General features: G+C 63.4%; 2 protein-coding genes across 3 annotated transcripts; one reads left to right on the top strand and one right to left on the bottom strand.

Annotated features, from left to right (window-relative positions):
• Positions 1-3,377: 3,377 nt before the first annotated feature.
• SPPL2B (signal peptide peptidase like 2B) lies at positions 3,378-14,185 on the bottom strand. Of its 2 annotated transcripts, none has more exons than XM_063147268.1 (15): positions 14,087-14,185; positions 12,847-12,966; positions 12,525-12,707; positions 11,692-11,781; positions 11,382-11,521; positions 10,663-10,805; positions 10,148-10,244; positions 9,006-9,122; positions 8,758-8,839; positions 8,224-8,298; positions 7,354-7,416; positions 6,717-6,816; positions 6,170-6,247; positions 5,647-5,807; positions 3,378-4,383 (listed from the first exon to the last, which is right to left on the bottom strand). In XM_063147268.1, the coding sequence occupies exons 1-15, from the start codon at positions 14,183-14,185 to the stop codon at positions 4,027-4,029; spliced, it is 1,905 nt and encodes a 634-aa protein (XP_063003338.1). In that variant the 3' UTR covers positions 3,378-4,026. The 2 variants fall into 2 exon arrangements, 1 of the variants encoding a protein (XP_063003338.1); XR_010026455.1 differs by having other exon boundaries at positions 4,300-4,383; positions 5,572-5,807; positions 14,087-14,164.
• A 666-nt stretch (positions 14,186-14,851) lies between these two features.
• On the top strand, positions 14,852-18,361 carry LSM7 (LSM7 homolog, U6 small nuclear RNA and mRNA degradation associated). Its single transcript, XM_063146917.1, has 4 exons — positions 14,852-14,936; positions 16,217-16,307; positions 16,993-17,064; positions 17,664-18,361. Exons 1-4 carry the CDS (start codon positions 14,913-14,915, stop codon positions 17,804-17,806), a joined length of 330 nt encoding a protein of 109 aa, XP_063002987.1. The 5' UTR covers positions 14,852-14,912; the 3' UTR covers positions 17,807-18,361.
• The last annotated feature ends 219 nt before the right edge of the window (positions 18,362-18,580 follow it).

Genomic DNA, 18,580 nt, shown 5'->3' with positions numbered 1-18,580 from the left:
TGAGCTGCTGCACCTGCACCCTGGCTAAAGAGCACGGGGGCAGATGTTCCCTCAGGACCACGCAGAGCAGCCCGAGCAGGAACGGACCCCAAAACTGAACAGAGAGGGGTCTCCGCGTGGCTCATTTCATCAGGCTTTCGAGCAGAGCCAGTGGGGGGCCGTGCGCTATTAGGCAGAAACTCTCGGGGGACGCATTCCATGGGGTGTGCGGGGGAAAAGGGGAGGGCCCCCCAAAACCTCTGCCTATTTTATCTTACAGCTCTTCCTGCCAGCAACGAAGCCTCCTTCAGGGAGGCATCGGGACCTTTGGGAGTGGTGGGTGGGAACCGAGGAAAGCACAGACCGATTGGAAGTCATGGGGAGGGGGAGGAAGGAGTGTTCTGGAGAACCCTAGTGGGTGGGACTCCCAGGCTGAGGTCCTGCACCCCCCTTCAGCTCGTCCTTTGGAGATCCCCCTTGCGTTGCAGCCCAAATAGCCAAAGCCTCCATCACGAAAGCTCCATCGTGCTTGAGAAAAAAGCTGCCAAGACTCTTCCTGAAGCAGGGGGCCTTTAAGCCGTGGCAAGTGGCTGCCGACCAGCGCAGCCCGTCATCCCGGCTCTGTGGTTGCCACCATCCCTCCTTCCCCCTTGGGACCACACCGAGGCCACTCAGAAGCCTCGGAGGAAAACGCATCCTGGACTCGCCCTCGAACTGCACTCAAGAACCGCCTCTTCCCTCTGAAAAGGTTTTGCTGTCCCTGGTGCCACCGAAACTGGTCTTTCTGGTTCCCGGACTCCTCTGGACCTCCAGCATTTTGTAACCCCCTCCCCCAACCACCCAGAGACATGGTCCTCAAAGCAAGTGGTAACCCAAGGACAGACGCACGTCGCAAAGCCTCACTCCTTCACGCCGCATTGGTGGCTGAGCAGCACACCATGTCCCAAAGAGGCCAGAGTGGCGTGGGGCACGTAGGATGCCCCCCCCACACACACATTCTGAATTGGCCCAACAGTGAAGCTGCTCCCTGGACCCAGAGCAGCATCCTGTTCACACAGCGGACGACCAGCTGCTCACGGGGAACCCACAAGCGGGACACGGGCGCAACAGCACCCACGTCCCCCAGAGACTGAGGAACTGCCCTCTATACAACACCTTCACTCTGCCTTCCCCAAATGAGTGTCCTTCTGAAGTGTTGGACTGCAACTCCCATCATTCCGAGCCAGGATGGGGATAATAGGCGTTGCAGTCAAACACAACCGAAGGGTGTGAGAATCCAAGGGGGCCCCCACAGAGCACAGCTGCGAGAGCAACCCTGAAGTGCTGAAACCACAGCCGTGGTTTGGATTTCCGGGAATGGGGCAAGAGCCGGAATTGCCCCCACCCCCCGCATGGAAAATCCCGGTGCACGAGAGAGCTCGGCCCTTCAACAGCAGAGCCAGCATCTGCAGGGCTGTCGAAGGCCAGGCTGAGCGGTGGGTGGTTCTGCGTATGGCAAGAGACGCCTCCCTCCCTCCCCACGTGGATGCCACACGCCACGCTCGCTGAGCGGCCCCATTTATGTGGGGGTCCCCAGAGGCCCACCTCCAGCCCCCCCCTTCGGGCCCCAAAGGCGGAGAGCTGAGGCGTCAGATATGGATGGAGCAAAGAAAGAAAGCGAAAGCACGACGCCTGGACCACGGCTCTGAACGACCTTGATGCTTCAAGTTTATTGTTCAACCTGCTTTTGTAAAATAAAGGTCCCATATACATTATTTATAAAATGGCTTAAATTAAGGCATAATCCTGTTGTATCTAAGACAAGCATCTGTCATTCTGCTGGAGAAAGACGAAACGCTGCGTCCGCTTACTGCCCACGCAACCTGCCACGGAGCCACGCCAGACGGGGCCGGGGAGCCTTCACCCCAAAGCCAGGCCTCGGGACCCAGGCAGGCAGGCGGGACCTGGCCGGATCGCCAGCAGCGCCGCAGAATCTGGTCAACGTTGATATCTAGGGCTAAAGAGCTTATGCCATACAAAGCGAAAGGACACAAACACGGAACATGATCATGGAAAGACGACGAAGAAACCCAGAAAGCTCACAGGGGCCTGGTTGTGTGTGGGGGGAGGGGAGGGGAGGCCCCCCCAAACACAACGTAGAAGACTCACGCCTCACGCACACTCCGCCCAGGACAGGGGACACCCTCCCCACCCCTTCCCCCAAATTTTAAGACTCTTGGCATGGAGAGGCGTAAACTCTGCCTGCAGCCCTCTTGCGGCCAGGTGTTAACAGGGCAAGGTGCCCGTCCATCCGTCCATCCCCAAACTCTCTCAGGACGTCCCCCCCATCCCTAGGCGAATGGTGGAGGCCACACAGCAGCTGGCACAACCTGGCTCGCTCGGCTGTTCCCACGACCTGGCAAGCCCCCCACCCTCACCCCATGGATGAGGAAAGGCTCTGCTGAGGACCCCCAGGATTATGGGGGTTCACCAGCCAGGTGGGTAGCCGGAGGCTTCGGCCTCAGGCAGTTCCTATACAGGGAGGGAGGGGAGATTTAGATGGTAAAACCGGTCCCAGACCGATTTCAGAACCTGCCCCCTCCATTTTCAGTTTCAGGGGGCTGGAGGGGGGGTCAGCCACTGCCTGTGGGCTTTAAATCTCCTCCCCCCCACTTGCAGACACGCTAGAAATTCAGCCCAATGGATCACGGCCCCAGTCAGGGTTCGAGCTTCAAGCGGCGGCCTCTCCTGCCCGCCCACCCACCCCCAAAGCCCCCCACCTGTCTGGGGCCATTTCCAGGGAGCACAGCAGGAGGAGGTGCGGCGGCAGCAGCGGCGGCGGAAATTCCCACAGGCCTCTTCCACAGGAAGCCACGGAGGGGCTTCTCTCTCTTCTGCCACAGCTCTTGGATCTTGGCCCCAAGGGGCAGAACCCAAGACACCGGCCCAGGCTCAGCCCCTCCCGGGGGGGGGGGGGAGAAGGAGGGCGGGCAGGAGACGGTGGCCAGGGCTGGTGGTTGCCCAGGAGTGCTGGGCGGCCTTCCTCTTCCCCCCAACCCTGTCCAGCCTCTCCCTGGGCAGGGAAGCCCAGCAGCTGAACGCTAGGCTCTGGCCTGGCAGGGGTGCTGCCACCCCAGGGCCCAGGCGAATCCACTGAGCTCACGTGGACCCTCTTGTCACCGCTGCCGCGCCACCTCCATAGCTCGTGGCACGCCAGCAGACCCCTTCCTTCGGGGTACAGCCACCGCCTCTTCCAAAGCTGGGACGCCCTTACCGGCTCACAAACTGCTCAGCTGAGGGCTGCAACCAGAGGTCTCTACAAACCCCCCCACCCCCCTACAAGCTCCAGCGCCCTTCCCAAGCCCACTGGCGTCCCACAGCGCCCCCCACCCACCCCACCCCCCAGAGAAAGACGGGAGTCGGCACGAACCGCACCCCTGCCAGCGTCCTGCTTGCTTCTTGATATGTTTGTATCTGAACCGTTGGATGGAAGGGAAAACGAGACAGAAGGGCGGAACGGATCCTTTTCCTTCCAGGGGGGAGGAGGAGGAGGAATACCGTCTCCCTCCCCCCACCCCAGAAAAGCAAAAAAGGCCTGCGGGCAGGCGGGGGGGAGGAGAAGTGGTTTGACCACGCCGCCCGAGGCCACGCAAAAGCGATTCCACAGCCGCGCAAGCGGAAAATACTGTCTACATTTGTTTTTTTTTACAAAAGAGTTATCGTAATACCATCCCAGCGCCATGAGAGAGGGAAAAGGGGAGCCGTCCGCTCGTTCCTCTTTTAAACTGACCGCCGGACTTCTACCGGAAGCCTCGTGAAAGCACCATATTCAGTTGGGGGACGGGACGCAGGATTCGGTGTGAAATGCCGTTATCTTGCGTGTCTCCAGAGTCCAGCCACGGAGTTTTCCTTGTGTGGGATGATCAGATATGAGACGCGCTCCTGTGCTGGAGGCCGGGGGGGGGGGGGGGCAGACGGGGGACGGACGGGTCCTTTGCTTTGCCTCGGGTTGGTCTGTGATGGGGGGAGGGGAGGGAAGCGAAAGGGGGTGGGGGTGGGGGTCTCTTCCTAGTCAGACTGGCTCGGCCCTGCCGCCGGGGGGCTCTTGCTTCCTGGGCCATGGTCCTGAGGGGCGGCGGGGTCTTCTATATGGGGCAACGGGGGGGCTGGCTTTTCGGCCGGTGACTCGCCAGGCTCCGTCTGCTCCTCTGCCCCCTCCTCTTCTGCCTCCTCTACCGTTTCCGGGGCGGCCCCCTCGGGCGGCTCCCCAGGGCTCAAGGGGGCGGTGGGCGGCCCTTCGGTGGGGAGAACCGGGCTGGCTGCTCCGTCGTCGGCTTCCGGCGGGGGTGGCAGGGAGCCCGTCTCTTTCGGGGGCGCAGGGCAGCTGACGGGGGAGATCACCAAGGGGGGATGAGGTAGGTCTTTCTGTGGAGAGCAGAACGAACCACGTTAGGATGACTGGGGGGGGGGGGAGAAAGAGGCGGCCTCTGCAACCAGTTCAACAGACCAGCTCCCAGAGAAGCACGCCAGGGCAAACGGCACCCAAAACGGGACCTCCCAGGTGGGCAGACCAGGCAAGCCGGCTGCAAACGGGAGCCCATTGGACCTGGAAAGCTGAGACTAGCCCAGGTACAACGCCACCCCCCCACCCCCCGTGAGGAATTCTGGGAAATGTCGTTTTGCAAAGGCCTCCTCAGCTACGGATCTGCCGTTGTCTCCAAGAACTACAATTCCCGGGGTCCTCTCCACCCCACCCACTCCTGCTTCTATCCGGCATGGCGCCCAGGGGCCGCTCAAGAAAGCCCTTGCCCACGGCTGCTCCTGGGGCCCCTCCCGCCCCACCTGGGAGGAGGCGGGGGGGTCGGGGTCTCTGGCAGCAGCAGGTCCCTAAGCTCCCTCCCCCTCCCCCTCCTCCTCCCCCTCCCCCTCCCCACACAAGGCCAGAACTGCCTTCCGTTGGGGCCATACCGCAATGCCGGCCCGTGTCCTGCCTCTCCCCACGGAGAAGTGCAGCCAGAATAGCGCCGCTCCACTCTTGCCTGGAGCAGCACTAGGGGGGCTGGAGGGGGCGCAAGGCAGCCCCACTTCAACCCAGGGGTGGGTGGGACGGCTGCCAGGCGGATCCAGGCCTCTGCGCCCCACAGCCCGCTCCCTCGTGGGGCGCGCAGGAAGAGCCCTGAGGCTGGGTCAGACCCAAGGGCCCCTCCCAAGCCTCTTTCACTCCCGCAGGCAGCGGGACGCCGACAGCCGGAGTCCCCACGGATTGGCCTCTGGGAAACCCATCTACGCCGGGGCCGGATCTTGAGAAAGGCCCACCCTGCCGCTTAGCAACGTGGCCATGTGAGGAAACCCCTCCCTTGTGCAGCAGCCTTTGTGGGGGGAACTCGGGATTTCAGCCCCGTCGGCATCGTTCAGGACTAATCGCCCTCTCTGCGGATTTGCATGCCACAAACACAGAAGCTTCACGTGGACAGACAGACAGAGGGGGGGGGAGCATTTTCGGAAGGCCGGAACGGGAACGTTAGGGAGAGGGGCAGGGAGAGGAGAGCCACACGCGCCCAGAGAGCCCCTCCGGCCTCTTTTGGGAGAACCCGGACGAGAGTTTTACTCAACTTTAATCCCAGTTAGGGGCATGTCTAACAGGCGCGCTTTTCTCGAGGAGACTCATAGCAAAGGGGCATTATTCACCGCAAAGCCGCTGCCCGTCCAGAACATGGCCAGCTCCTTCCGCCACAGGGCCACCGCGAAGCTCGTCAGCAGGGTGCAGGGCACCAGGTAGAGCAGGGCCGGCTGCCCCTTCTGCATCAGCGCCAAGGCCACGAAGGTCACCAGGAGCCCGATGCCGTAGGCTGCAGGACGGGGGGGAGAGGGAGAGGGAGGGGGAGAGAGAAGGTGGGGGGGAGGGGAGCCGGTCAGCCGCGGAGGGGGGGTGAGTCTCGCCACGGCCCGGGTCGGCCCACCGACCGCGGCACCAAACTGACCGGCACAGGCCCCGCCCTCTGGGTCTTGCCAGCCCCAGCCAAAGGGCACCCGCTGGAGACAGGACGGGGCCCACGGCAATCCGAGGCCCTTTCTTATGGGGCAAACCAGCCCAGGCGAGGAGCCGGTGAAGATGCTGCAGAAGAGTGAGAAGAGCAGCCGGGGTGGGGGTGGGGGAAGGGGGGCTTCCGATGGGGGGTGGGGGAGGAGGCCAAGAAGAAGCCGGACGTACCGATAGTGCAAGCGACAAAATAGACGCGCGACGACTGGACTTGAATGTCAAACCGGTGGCAATAGGCGACCAGGAGACCTGAGGGAAGAGAAAGAAAGAACGGCGGGGTGAGACCAGGAGGAGGGGGGAACACCCCCAAACACCCACCACCTTCTGTGTCTTGTGCCAAAGACCCCCGCCTCTCTGGCCAGCTGCCCTGCCCCTCCCGCGACGGCCCCCGGATCCTGCCCAGGGCAGCCTCGGCTTCCCACAACGGCAGGAGAGCAACAGCCCAGATGGATCAGGCCTCGCGGGCCCATCGAGCCCCCCAGGCACCCCCCAGGGAGGTTCGTGAGGAGGGGCTGCCGCTCTGCCTCAGAGCCAGGGAGCTCGTCTCCTCCTCCTCCTCGTACAGGGCGGGGGCTTCTCCATCCAGGCCCTGCTGCTACCCAAGAACCGCTGGCTGGCCGGCGCCTGGGCTGTGCTCCGCCCTTGAGCTCCGGTGCCTCCTCAGGTGTGGCCCGGCCGAGCCCACCCACCCCCCGCCCCGATGCCTGAGAAATCCTACCTGGAACCAAGATGTCCCCAAACCCCAGGAGTGAGAAGGGCCGGTCGCACAGCGCCAGCGGGGAGAAGTTCAGCCGCGGCACCTTCAGCACCATGGGCAGCTGTGGCAATGAGAGACGGCCACAGGTTAGGCTGGGGGGGGGGGCGGAGGCCTGGGCCCTCCCACCTTCAGCCTGGTTTCCGTGCTCTGCTGTGGCTTCCCTCCAACAATGCCCCCGGCCCCAGCCTGTAGGAAAGACCTTCCTCCCCACCAGCTAGGGCACGGAAGCGCTGCCTGGCTCCGGGACGGCTCAGCTGTACGTCCGCCTGCACCGCGGGCCCCAGGCCCAGCCTGCCTCCCACACAGCGGGAGAAGGGGGGGCGCGGGCGGAGACTGCAGCCACCAACACCGTCTCTGAAGCAAAAACTTCTACCACAAGGACATCTTTTAGCTAAATTAAATCAATGACGGGGCTTCGAAGGACCCACCGCCCCAGAGCTGCACGGACCTTAGGGGGCCCCCCTCCCGGGAGGCGTGCCTGGGCTTTGCAGCACAGGCAGGCAGACAGACGCACATCCTCTGGTCATTACTGCTATTGCACATGAATAAAAACACGTGAGTGGCTCTATGAAAGCGCCCCAGAGCTCTCGGGCCCCACCTTTTCGTGAGTGGCGGAATCCGTGGGCCCGGCGGCCACCTCCACCATGATGCTCTCCCCTGTCTGGAAGAAACAGGAATGGGGGGGGGGGGGGAGACAGAACGCCACTTATCAGTGACCTTCCAGCCTCCCCGACCGATGGGACCCAGTGTGGACGGCAGCGGCCTTCCATACGGGAAGAGCCCCACAGGCCGGAAGAGCCCCCAAAACGCCGTCCTCACCGGCAGGCCACAGATCCCCCTTCCTCCCTGAGGTGAGATGGATGAGATCCCCACTCTCCGTTCCTTCTACCTCGGAGGAGGAAGAGGAGGAGATTCCGTGCCTGCACGCATGAGGGAAGACATATGAGCAACCCCCAGCCAACACTGCCTTTGTGGGAGCAGCAATTGCCTCCGGCAGCGAGGGCCCCCCCGCGTGCTCTCCTTCAAAGTGTACGGGGTGCGGGTGGGGTGGGGGGTTGCAGGTAGCTCTTTTGGGGCCCCACGGCGTTATCTGTACAGCACCATGTACACTGATGGTGCTATATAAATAAATAATAATAATAATAATAACCGAGGCCCAGAGCGAGGAGCACCAGGCCTCGCCTTGCTCAGGATTCTCACCGGCAGCCTCCACCGGCCCAGGGCTGCCTTCCCCTCCCACCCTGGTGGGGGGGGGGAATCCCTTCAGGCTGCCCCCCCCCACTTTCCTCCCAGCTTCCCATTCGAGGCTCCCCACCTGCCCAAGAGCAGTGGGAGGAGTCAGTTTCCACCGCCCGGCTCTGACCGCGCCCCCTTCGCTCCCAGCTGCGCCCCCCACCCGCCTCCCCCACCGCAGGCAGAGAGCAGCTCAACGCCCCCCGCCCCCCGGGGAGGCTGGAGGGCCACGCACCTTGGTTAAGTACGGCGTGATGAACACGAAGAAGACGTCGTAGACAAAGAGGACCATCAGGAGCAGAGTGCAGCCCTGGGCGGAGGGGGGGAGGGAGGGGGAGAGACGAAGTGGGCACGCAGGGAGGCGACGGGCGTCTCCTCGGAAAGGGGGCTTCACCTACCAGCGCTCACCACGGCTGGGGGTGAGGGGGGATGGAGGAAGGGACAATCCCTCCCCCTCCCCCCACAACCTGGCTGCCCACTTGGCCTCCAGTGACCCAAAATGAGAGCTGGGACACCCCCTCGCCACAGGTGGGCTCGGGTCAGTCACTGGACCCTCTGCCTCGCCTGCCTCACAGGGCTGTTAAGAGGGGACCCAGTGGGCTGCCCGGAAGCACAGGATTCGAAAAGGAAGGGGTCCCTCCGGAGCCTCTGCAAAGCCCCTGGGTGCTGTGGGGCAGGGGGCAGGGCCAGCCCCACGGCCCGGAGCCCCAAGCTCCACCACCATCTTGTGACTGCCCCCCTGCCCCCTGGGGGAGTGGGGGTGTCTTACCTTGAACGTGGGCAAGCGGATGGTTTTCAGCATGTAAAGGCAGAAGGCGATTCCCAGGGCATCTTGCAGGATCCAGGCCCACCTGCGAGGAAAAGGGCCGCGGCTGAGCGCAGGGCTCCGCGGATCCCCTGCCCCCTTCCGGGGGCAGAGGCAGGGCACACGGGCCCCCTGCCACACGGCAGCTTTCAAGGCAGCCGTCCCAGGGCCCCCGGGCATCCTCAGCCCCCCTTGGAGAGAGGCGGACTCACTGGTCCTCGTTCCGGAAGACGCCCCACACCAGGCTGACGGCGACGCAGAAGGCGGCCAGCAGCAGCATCCGGACCTGCGGGCGCTTGTGGAAGTAGGGCAGGTTGTTATCCGGAACCCTGGAAGCGAGACGGGTGGCGTGAAGCGGAGGGAGGGAGGGAGGGAGGGGGCCGCTCAAAGCCCCCCTCCCCCTCTTTAATGTGAGGGGAGGAGCCGGAGCCCCTGCTCCACATGCAGAAGCCGCCCCCCCTTCAATCCCAAAGCCCCCCTACTGCCGAGAGCCACCAGAAGGGGGGGCATCTCTCCCGCTCGCTCTCCTGGCTGGAGCAGGTGCGGCTGCCCGTCAGAGCAGGCTCCCAGAGGGCAACGTGGCGGAAGGCAGCTCCAGGGCGCAGCAGAGGCTGGGGGAGTGAGACCCACCACAGCCAGCCAGCCAGCCAGCCACGGAGGCGCTCTCTGCCAGGAGGGCGTCCCTCCCCCGCCTCCTCCTCAAGACCCCGTCTTCCATCTCCCTGTATGGATCCCACCTGCTCGAGGCAGCCGAACATGCATTTCTAAAGTGCCCCCTGGCTCAACTTGCTCTGGGCCCCCCACTTCAGACACCAGAACAGGGGTGGGGATGCGCCTCCCCCCCCAGCGTATCTGCAGCCTCACAATGTCAATGCAAAGCAAGGCCCAGCCCCCCAGCCCCCACCCATGCCTGGCTGGAAAGAAAACATGCGGCTTTTTAATGGCCGCACCTCCAAATTCCAGCAGTCAGTTGAGGGGTGGGTGTAGGTGGGAGTTCTGGCCATGGGATGGGCGTGAAGCCCCAGGTACATTCTGGGGGGGAGGGGGGCATTGCCTCGCAGCCACCCTGAAGTTGCCCACTTAGGCACCAGCAGGACAACGCTGCTCCCCTTGTTCTCCTTAGGGAGCGACCCAAAGCCGGTGGAGCTGCACTGGGAGTTGCAGGACTTTTCCCTACCAATGGGCAGACTTTTCAGCGCCCCAACTGGAAGGTCGCCACCAGCGGCGGCAGCGGGATTTCGAAGCCCCGCCTTCCCCGCCCGAGTCCCGCCCCTTTCACACACAGAGACTCGGGCCCACAGAACCGGCGACGACGACCCCCCCACCCCCCCCGGTGCGCAACGCCGCTTCCAACCTGCATTTCCCCACAGGGAACCTCCGGACAAACGGGGAGAGGCAGCTGTAGAGGCCGATGGAGGCCGCCAGGCAGAAGATCCCGATGATGGCGTACACTGGGAGGGAGGGAGGGAGGGACGGCGGCCCAGTCAGCCCCTCGGTCCCAGCAGGCGGGAGGCACACAGGCAGCCAGGCCCCCCTGGCGCCAGGGGTGGGGGTCTCGGCCCGGCTCCCCACCCCTGCTGTACTCTGGGAGTCGCAGTCCAAGCCGAGGAAGGCTGGCTGTACCCACTGCTCTGCCCCTAATCCATAGGGCGAATCGGGACTAAAACCCACCCGACGAAGCAACAGGGGTCATCCCAGCTGGGCGACAGACAGCCCTCGAAACCCACCGAGGACAACGTCCGAGTGAGGCGTGCTTCGTGCTCCTCTGCTTGTGGAGACCCTGACGGAGGGGGCTCCCTCCCTGCCCCTGCCAGCGCTCACCCCGGAGCCTCCCGCCCGCCCACCTCCGCCTAGCCAGTGGCCCCTCACCGAGCTGATCGTAGAAGTAGTAGAGGAGGACCAGCATGGAGCAGCACATGACCACGAAGACGCCGATCATGATGGGAGTCACGTCCACCGTCTCGTCCTCCTGCTTCTCCGCCCCGTCGTCCCGCTTGTGCTTCATGTACCGCCTGGAGGAGGGGAGATGCCGGCAATGAGGGATGAACGGCCCCCTGCGAGCCAGGAGGAGCAGGCGGAGGCACAAGCCCAGGGGCAGGGAAGAGGCCTTGGCCCACGCCAGGCGCCCCCGAGGGCTTGGCCCGGAGGCTGCTGAGGGGCCGGGAGCTCCCTGCTGCGAGGGCCGTTCTAAGGGGAGACACGATGGCACTCTTCAAGGACCTAAGCGGTCATCACAGAGAAAGGCCGGGATCTCTCCTCGACCCTCCCGGTGTGCAGGACACAGAATCATGGGCTCAAGCGACAGGAAGCCCGATTCCGGATGGACAACAGGAAAAACTCCCTGGCTGTTAGAGCAGTATGACAATGGATGCAATGGGACCACAATGGGACCCGTGACTCAGGAAGGTGGCGGGCTCTGCCACCCTAGAGGCCTTCAAGAGGCAGCTGGACAGCCCTCTGTCAGGGATGCTTGAAGGTGGATTCCTGCATGGAGCAGGGGGGTTGGACTGGATGGCCTTAGAGGCCCCTCCCAGCTCCACCCTTCTAGGATTCTACGGTTCCATCGCTCCTGCGGGAGCCCCACTCACTTCTTCACGTCTCTGCTTCCAGCCCAGTACCCGCCGACAGCCACCGTGCCCACCGCCATCACAAAGATGATCACCATGTTGTAGTCCAGGACGGGTTCGTTGGGGGCGTACATGGCCACCTTGACCGAGTGGCCGAAGCTCTGGAGGAACGGCAGCGCAGGCCGAGGGAGGGAGGGAGGGAGGGAGGGAGGGAGGGAGGGAGGGAGAAGAGAGTTCAGCCGCAAACCTGACACCTGCGTGGCGATTCCTCAAAAGCGCCTGCTCAGGCCTCGAGACGGGCGGGCAGGGGGGGCGGGGGACGACGACTTACCCGGCCAATGTCCAGCATGTCCGTGTAGCTCAGCAGGGCCACCGGGATGTCAATCTCTTCGTACTGACTCCGGTTCCCGGCGGGGGGCACCTGGGAAGGGGCCACGTTGGAGGTGAGAACAGTCCCGGCAGAGGAAGACGGGAGGGAGCCCCACGCACAACATGCCCAACGACAGTCCCGAGCCCCCCACCCCACCCCAGAAGCTCAAGTGGGTGCTGGAAGCACGGAACTCGGCCCTCCGGGAGGGTCCTGGCCCGTCGGCCGGCTCGAGTTACCTGCTTTGTTGTGAGCTGAAGACGTGAATTGCTGCGGAACCTGAGCGCAACACAACGGCGAGAGGGGAGCAGGAGAGGAGGGGGCTGGCCGGGGGCCAGGGGTGGCACCAGAGCCCCCCAGCCTCCGCCTCGGAACAGAAGGCTCTTTGGCAGAGGCGCCTGGCGCCCTCCCAGAAGGAAAGCCGATGCTCCGCGCGGGACCCGAGGAGCCCTGCAGGGCGGAGGAAGGTCCGTGGCGGCTGGAGAATTCCAATTGTTTCGGGAAGGCTTTGAGGAATATGAATATCGAGGGGAGGGGGGCCGAAACGAGGAGTAAAACCAGGAGGGTCCAAAGGAGATCCGCCTTTGAGGGGGCGGGGAGGAAGCACCGAACTCCCCCAAGCACGGAAATGAAGAGCCCGGTCCAGAGGCAGCTCCGCTCTCAATGCCCGCTTGCTTGGGGCAACGGGCCGGGAGCGTCTGTGTGCGTGTGCCGCCCTCGGGCCCCGCCCGGCCCAGCCAGCCTCCCCCCTCCCCTCCCCTGAGCCCCCTCGCTGCCAGGCCAGGCAGGAAGCTCACCAGCCGGTCCCGGCTGACGATGAGCAGGCCCCGGGCCCCGTTGATCTGCGCCAGCCGCACTTTCTCGTAGAAGGTGCAGTTGCCCCGCATCACCATGGGGATGGTGTTGCTGAAGCCGCCGTCGGGCACGTCGGACGGAGCGCACAGCACCGACACCGTCTGGTCCTGCAGCTGCAGGAGGGACTGGAGGGGGAGACGAGCGAGCCAGGAGATTAGGAGGGAGGGAGGGAGGGAGGGAGGGGGGCAGCTCCCGGCTGGAGGGCTCTGCCCCTCGGGGGAGGGGCCCAGGAGGCCTCCCGCGACCCCGTCCGCAGCAACTCACCGCCTTGCCCAGGTCGTGGGGCAGGTGGGCCCACTGGGAGTTGAAGAGGATGCAGTAGTCCTTGCCTGGGCCGCTCTCCTTCTCCGAGAAGACGTGGACCATGCCGAACTCACAGGAGCCCTGACACACACACACACAGGTGGCTTTAGGGCAGCCCGACCGGCCCGGGGGACGCGGCAACTGACACGCCCACACCCGTCCCGCTGCGCTCGGCTGCTTTCTCTGCCACCAGTAGTTCAAAGCAGGCCTCACGCGCCACCGCTGTCTTGCGTGGCTCCGTGCGCAGGTGCCAGGGTGCGCGACAGAGACGTGCTGCCCACCCTCCTGAGGAAGGGGGGCCGGCTGGGTTTCACGGGGGGGGGGTATCTAGGGGGCAGCCAGGCTGACCATTCACACCAGCAGTGTCTTAAATGCGGCCATGCTCGAGTGGCAAGGGGGGGGCAGAACTGCCCTCTCTTCAGCCGACGCAACCCAGGGCAGCTTTCCAGGGGCGCCTGTGGGCGCGGAGCCGGCAAGACCACGCAGGGAGCCCATTTCACAGAGGGGGAGAACTGAGGTCCGTGAATCTGCCCTGAACCTCCCACCCATCAGGGCTCTCGCATTCCTCCCTCCCCCAGAATGCTAGAACCCATCACCCCATAAAGCTGACGGGTGGGAGATCCAGGGCACGGAGCACACAGGAACTCTGGAACTCGCTTCCACGAGATGTGGTGACGGCCACCCATTTGGGTGGCTCGGGAGAAGCTGGGCGCACGGCTCCTAGCCCTGGTGGCTATGGGCCACCTCCAGCATCAGGGGCAGTATAGCCCATGCGCCCCAGTTGCTGGGGAACACGGGTGGGAGGGTTCCTGCTGCAGCCGTGTCCCTCTTGCGGCTCCCTGGGCCAGAGAGGGGCCCCGGGTGGGGGTCCGACCCAGCCCTCCTGGCCTTCCTCTGGCCTGCGGGGCGCTGCAGAGCTTTGCTCCGTGTTCCAACAGGGGCAGGGAGGATCGGGCCCATTTCATGGAGCGGGAAAACTGAGGCCGTGGCGTCAGGGGGCGGGGCTAAGGGGCAGGGGCGGGGCTAAGGGGCAGGGGCGGGGCTAAAAGGCAGCGCTGCGAAGCCGGTTAGGAAGAGGAGGGGGAGGGGGAGGAGGGTCGCGGAGGCGGCGCAGCCAGCCGGAAGACCCCTCCCCTCCGGACCCAGGAGAGGACTGTGGGGGGGGTAGAGAACCCGCGCGTGCCCACGTCCCCCCCCTCACCTGGGAGACCAGCAGCAGGAGGGAGAGGAGGAGGCGGAGCGGCCGCGACCCAGGCTGGACTCGCCGCCCGGCAGCCGGAGCTGCCGCGTCCGCCGCCATCGCCGCCTCTATTGTCCTCCTTGGAGCCGGGGAGGAGCGAGGAGGAGCGGGCAGAGGGGGGGGGGGAGCCTTACTTCCGGTCCAGGCCGGAAGTGAGGACCTGGTTACCCGGCAACCCGATCCGGAAGTTGCGCCCTCCCACCCACCGCGGCCGCTCTCTCTTCGCCTCTCTATGCTCTCCCGCGGCCGGTCCAGGCGCACAGAGACGGCGGGGCCAGAGCGTCACAGGCCGCATGGAGAGGCGCAACCGCTGGCTGGGCATGCTGGGAGTTGTAGGATCTTTGCCCGGCCTCAGCGGCTCTAGGCAGGCTGGGAGCTCTTTTCGTGGGCGCAGGAACCGCAGTCGCGGTTGGGTCCCTGGAAGACACCATCCAACTCCCCATGCCCACCCGGAAGTCCTCCAATGGGAGGCCCGGGCATCCCCTCGACCGCCCTACTGAGGTTCGGGCCCGTCGTTTAATAGCCTAATAACTGAGGGGCGGCACTTCCGGTCTGAAACGGAAACGGCCCCGGGAGGGAGCGGTCTCACCATGGAGGCTCCGAAGCCTAGAGCGACGCCAACAACTGAAACAGTCTAGACTTCTCCGCCGCCCAGCTCTATGGTGTCCGGAAGGGGCGGGCCCAGCGGCTCAATTGCAGTTCGGCGATTGGAGAAAAGGCGGCGGGCGCGCGGGGCCTGGCGGGGGCCGAGCGGAAGTGACGCGGGGCCGGCGAGCTCCGGGGCGGGATGCCTGTGGAGAGCAAGATGGCGGTGAGCGGGGCGCCGGGTGGGATGGGGGCGGCTATGCAGATTTATGTAAATGAGGGGAGCGTCTTCCCTCCCCCCGTCCCGGGCAGCTCTCTGCCCCGAGAGCCAAGGGCCGGGCCCGGAATCAGGCCCCTTCCGCTCTCCCCGCAGCCCCTGAGGACTAGGAGCTTGGAAGGGGAAGGGCGGCGTGGGCGGGCGGAAGGGCGGGCAGGCAGGCAGGCAGGCAGGCGCCCCTCACGGCCCCATCCCCGGCAGCGCCTCCGGGTTTGCGGGGAGGGGGAAGAAGAGCCCCCGCCTGCAGAGCCCCCTGCTGCTGCTGCTGCCAGCCCGTGTGGGCCTGCCTTGGCGTGAGGCCCCTCCGTGGGGGCCTGGCCCTACATCAGGCCATTTCCGACCTTCCTGCTGAAACCCGGCCTTTTCTCGGGGCCATGAGGACTAGGGCCTTGCTGCGTCCGTAGGGGAAAGGGCGCGTGGCGCTCTGGCGGAGGAGCCCCTGCTTTGCGCGGTAGAGGCGCCCCAGGGGCGACCCCAGGCAGAGGGGGCTGGAAAGGACCCACGCCTGAAAGCCTGGGGAGGGGGAGGGGGAGAGCCCCCCACCGCTCGAGGGAGGGTTCCCTGGCCGAGGCAGGCTGAAGGGGGTGGGGTGGGTGTGGGTGTGTCTGGCTCCCTATCAGGCGTCTCCAGGGGGAAAGGATCTCTGGTGGCAGCAGCAGCAGCAGCAAAGGAAAGCCCGCCCCACCCCACCCCGGTCACACAGTCTCTGCCCCTGACTCCTCCACGAGGGCCTCTGCCGCCACTGGGAATGGGCTGCCCTGGGCCTGGTGGTCCAGCTGCGGGCAGGGGAGGCAGTTCTATCCGCCCACCTGCAGCGTTGACCCTGCCTGTTACTCCCCCCCCCCACGGGCCCCTACCCCCTGGCCATCCTCCTCTCCTGGGAGTAGCCCCGGGTGTGCGTGCCTACGTACGTGTGTGTGTGTGTGTGTGTGTGTGTGTGTGTAGAGGCAGCTGTTTGTCCTGGTTGGGGATGCCGCCGTAGGAGGGGCTTCCCTCACTCGGGGAGGGTTAGGTAATCAGCCTTGTGCTGAGTCGGGCCCTTGGTCCACCTGGCCGAGTGCCGTTTACGCTCTCTGGGGATTTTTTGGGGGGGGGGTCTTTCTGGAGGTGCCAGGGGCTCTGGCTGGGAGCTGCGCTCCTTCACAGCCTTCTGCTTCTCTCAGCTTCACCGTAATGCAAGCCGAGTGATGAGCTCATGGGAGCCCTTTCCTTTTCCTGCTCCGATTTAGGACAAGGAGAAGAAGAAGAAGGAGAGCATCTTGGATCTTTCCAAATACATCGACAAAACCATCCGTGTGAAGTTCCAGGGCGGCCGGGAAGGTAAGGGCCCCCTCCTGAACGGCTGCTCCGCTGGAGTCTCCTTTGCACATTGTCATCTTCTCTCTCTCCCGTGGAACTGGGGCGGCCGTGGCCCTGTGCGCGTGGCAGCCCCTCACCAACCAGACTTCGCAGACATGAAACTCCAAAGTCTCTTGAGGACGGGCCCTTCGGCGAAATGGTTTAGCTGTGTCCCCCCCTCCCCCAAGAAATTGTAGTTTTGCAAGGATGCTGAGGATTCTCCTCGATAAATACAGGATGTATTTATTTAAAACACGCTTCTCAACCATAGTTTTCAAGGTAGCTTATTTTATTTTAAACAATAGATCACCAAATAACAACTCAAACACTGCAATGGCGGCAGTGAAATCCAGTTGATCCGTTGCAATAACTCAGTAGCCTGGGAGATGAATGGTTTTGCCTGGCTTCTAAAAGCCATCCCAGTGGGGGGGGGGCGGGGGGACAGCGAAGTGGAATTGGAATTGCAGGATTCTTCACCAGGTGGAATTGGGAGCGGGGCAGGCGTTAAACTTACGTTCCCACTGTAATTCCTCTGGCCCCCCCTTACCTGCCCTGCTTGTCTCATTATTTTGGGAATTGCCAGTCTAACATCTGGGGCTTGATTTCATCGCCACAGATTGCTGCTTTCAGCGGGTTAATGAGAGGTCCTGATTTCTTTTCCTTACAGCCAGTGGTGTCTTGAAAGGTTTTGACCCACTACTAAACCTTGTGCTGGATGGTACCATTGAGTATATGAGAGGTACGTATGAGACTCCGTGGGCGTAAGGATCAGGCTGCCTTTGAGCCGGGGCTCCGGCTCGTGCTCACGGGTCCGCTTCCCCCTGCCTGGATCGGTCGCTTAGCCTTTGCGTAAGAACTGCACGACAGCCCGGCTGAGTCCGACCAATGTGGGTCCAGTGAGTCCTGGGTTCATCCGTAGCCATGGAAGACGCCCGCTCAGAAGCCCACGAGCTGTGCAGGAGGGCGCCTTTCCTCCCCTTGCGTTTGCCCCAAGTATTCGCAGACCTCCGGCCTCGTTGCTCCCATTGAGCCCTCGTAGTGCACGGCCACTGCGAGAGACGTCACGAGGATCCTTGCTTGGCAGAGGTTATCCTGTTGCCTGCGCTGAGCCCAGAAGCCTCTCGTCTTGCTGAGGGGCGGTGAGGTTCAGCTCAGTTCAGCCTTTGAAGGCATCAAGAAACAGGAGGGTGGCTGAACCACTCTGCCTCACAGCGGAGCGGCAGGTGCCTTTGCCCAGCGCTCTCCTCTCGGTTTCTTCCAGCTTCGCAGTGGGAGGATGCTGGCGCGTCTCCCCTTGGGCCCAGACCGGTAACTCTTTCTGGGGCTTTTTCCTTTCAGATCCAGATGATCAATATAAGCTCACAGAGGACACCCGCCAGCTGGGGCTGGTGGTCTGCAGAGGGACCTCTGTGGTCCTCATTTGCCCCCAGGATGGGATGGAAGCCATCCCGAATCCCTTCATTCAGCAGCAAGACGGGTAGCCCTTTCCCCCACATCTCAGGAGGACTTTGGAAGACCAACGTCGCCCCAGGAGAATTATTTTTTTACACTCGTTTTATACAGGAGAAGGACCTTGGGGCTTCTGTGTGTTTTCACTTTGTGGTTTGGCTCTGTGCACTGCGAGGGGATGTGTGCCGTGCAGCTGGGAGATGTTCCCGGTCCATTTCAGAACTCTGACCCCCAAGTCTTGAGCCAGTGAAATAGCACGAGAACTTCCAGGAAAGCATTGCATAGGTGGAGATCCGTGAAAGCCCTCGTTCCTTTCTCCTCCTCGCAGATCAGCTTGCTGTGGTCTCCCCGGGGCGTCATTTTTTCCTGTTGACGGTATCTGCATTCCTTTCTCGGGGCGGGGGTGTGGGCTGGGAGCACAGAAGAGCAGAGTCTTGTCGTCTTCCTTCATGGGCTACACAAAGTGTCAGGAATGTGAATGAAGCTTGTGCAGAACTTCTCCGTTCCCAGGTGTTGAATTTTTTTTTTATTCCTCTCTGGTGGAGGAGAATTCCTGAGTTCATAAATAATAAAATCTATCCAAAGGCTGTCCTGTCCTGTGCCTGTGTTTGTAATGCTGTGGAATGTGAAAGCTATCAGACGGAGGAGAGCTAGAAATCATCTTACTTCGGGGCAATGTGGGGGGGGGAATCTAACTTCCCTTTTACACAAACCAGCCCACTGTTTTATTGGAAGGCTTTTGGGTCAAAGCAGAGCTCTAGAGATGGTCCGGAGATGCAGTTCCTTGTCGCTGTCTGAATTTGAAG

This window comes from Elgaria multicarinata, chromosome 23, assembly GCF_023053635.1.
Source record: "Elgaria multicarinata webbii isolate HBS135686 ecotype San Diego chromosome 23, rElgMul1.1.pri, whole genome shotgun sequence".
Lineage (NCBI taxonomy): Eukaryota > Metazoa > Chordata > Lepidosauria > Squamata > Anguidae > Elgaria > Elgaria multicarinata.
Note: the sequence above shows the minus strand (reverse complement) of the source record. Positions and strands in the feature narration are given on the sequence as shown.

Bases quoted from the DNA above. Each gene is read 5' to 3' on its own strand.
- LSM7 (XM_063146917.1), top strand. From the start codon at position 14,913: ATGCCTGTGGAGAGCAAGATGGCG. The intron at 14,937-16,216 runs GTGAGCGGGGCG...GCTCCGATTTAG, and splicing joins CTGTGGAGAGCAAGATGGCG to GACAAGGAGAAGAAGAAGAA. The intron at 17,065-17,663 runs GTACGTATGAGA...TTTTCCTTTCAG, and splicing joins TACCATTGAGTATATGAGAG to ATCCAGATGATCAATATAAG.
- SPPL2B (XM_063147268.1), bottom strand. From the start codon at position 14,185: ATGGCGGCGGACGCGGCAGCTCCGGCTGCCGGGCGGCGAGTCCAGCCT. The intron at 12,967-14,086 runs GTGAGGGGGGGG...TGTGTGTGTCAG, and splicing joins TCCTGCTGCTGGTCTCCCAG to GGCTCCTGTGAGTTCGGCAT. The intron at 7,417-8,223 runs GTGCGTGGCCCT...TGTTTCTTCCAG, and splicing joins TCACGCCGTACTTAACCAAG to ACAGGGGAGAGCATCATGGT.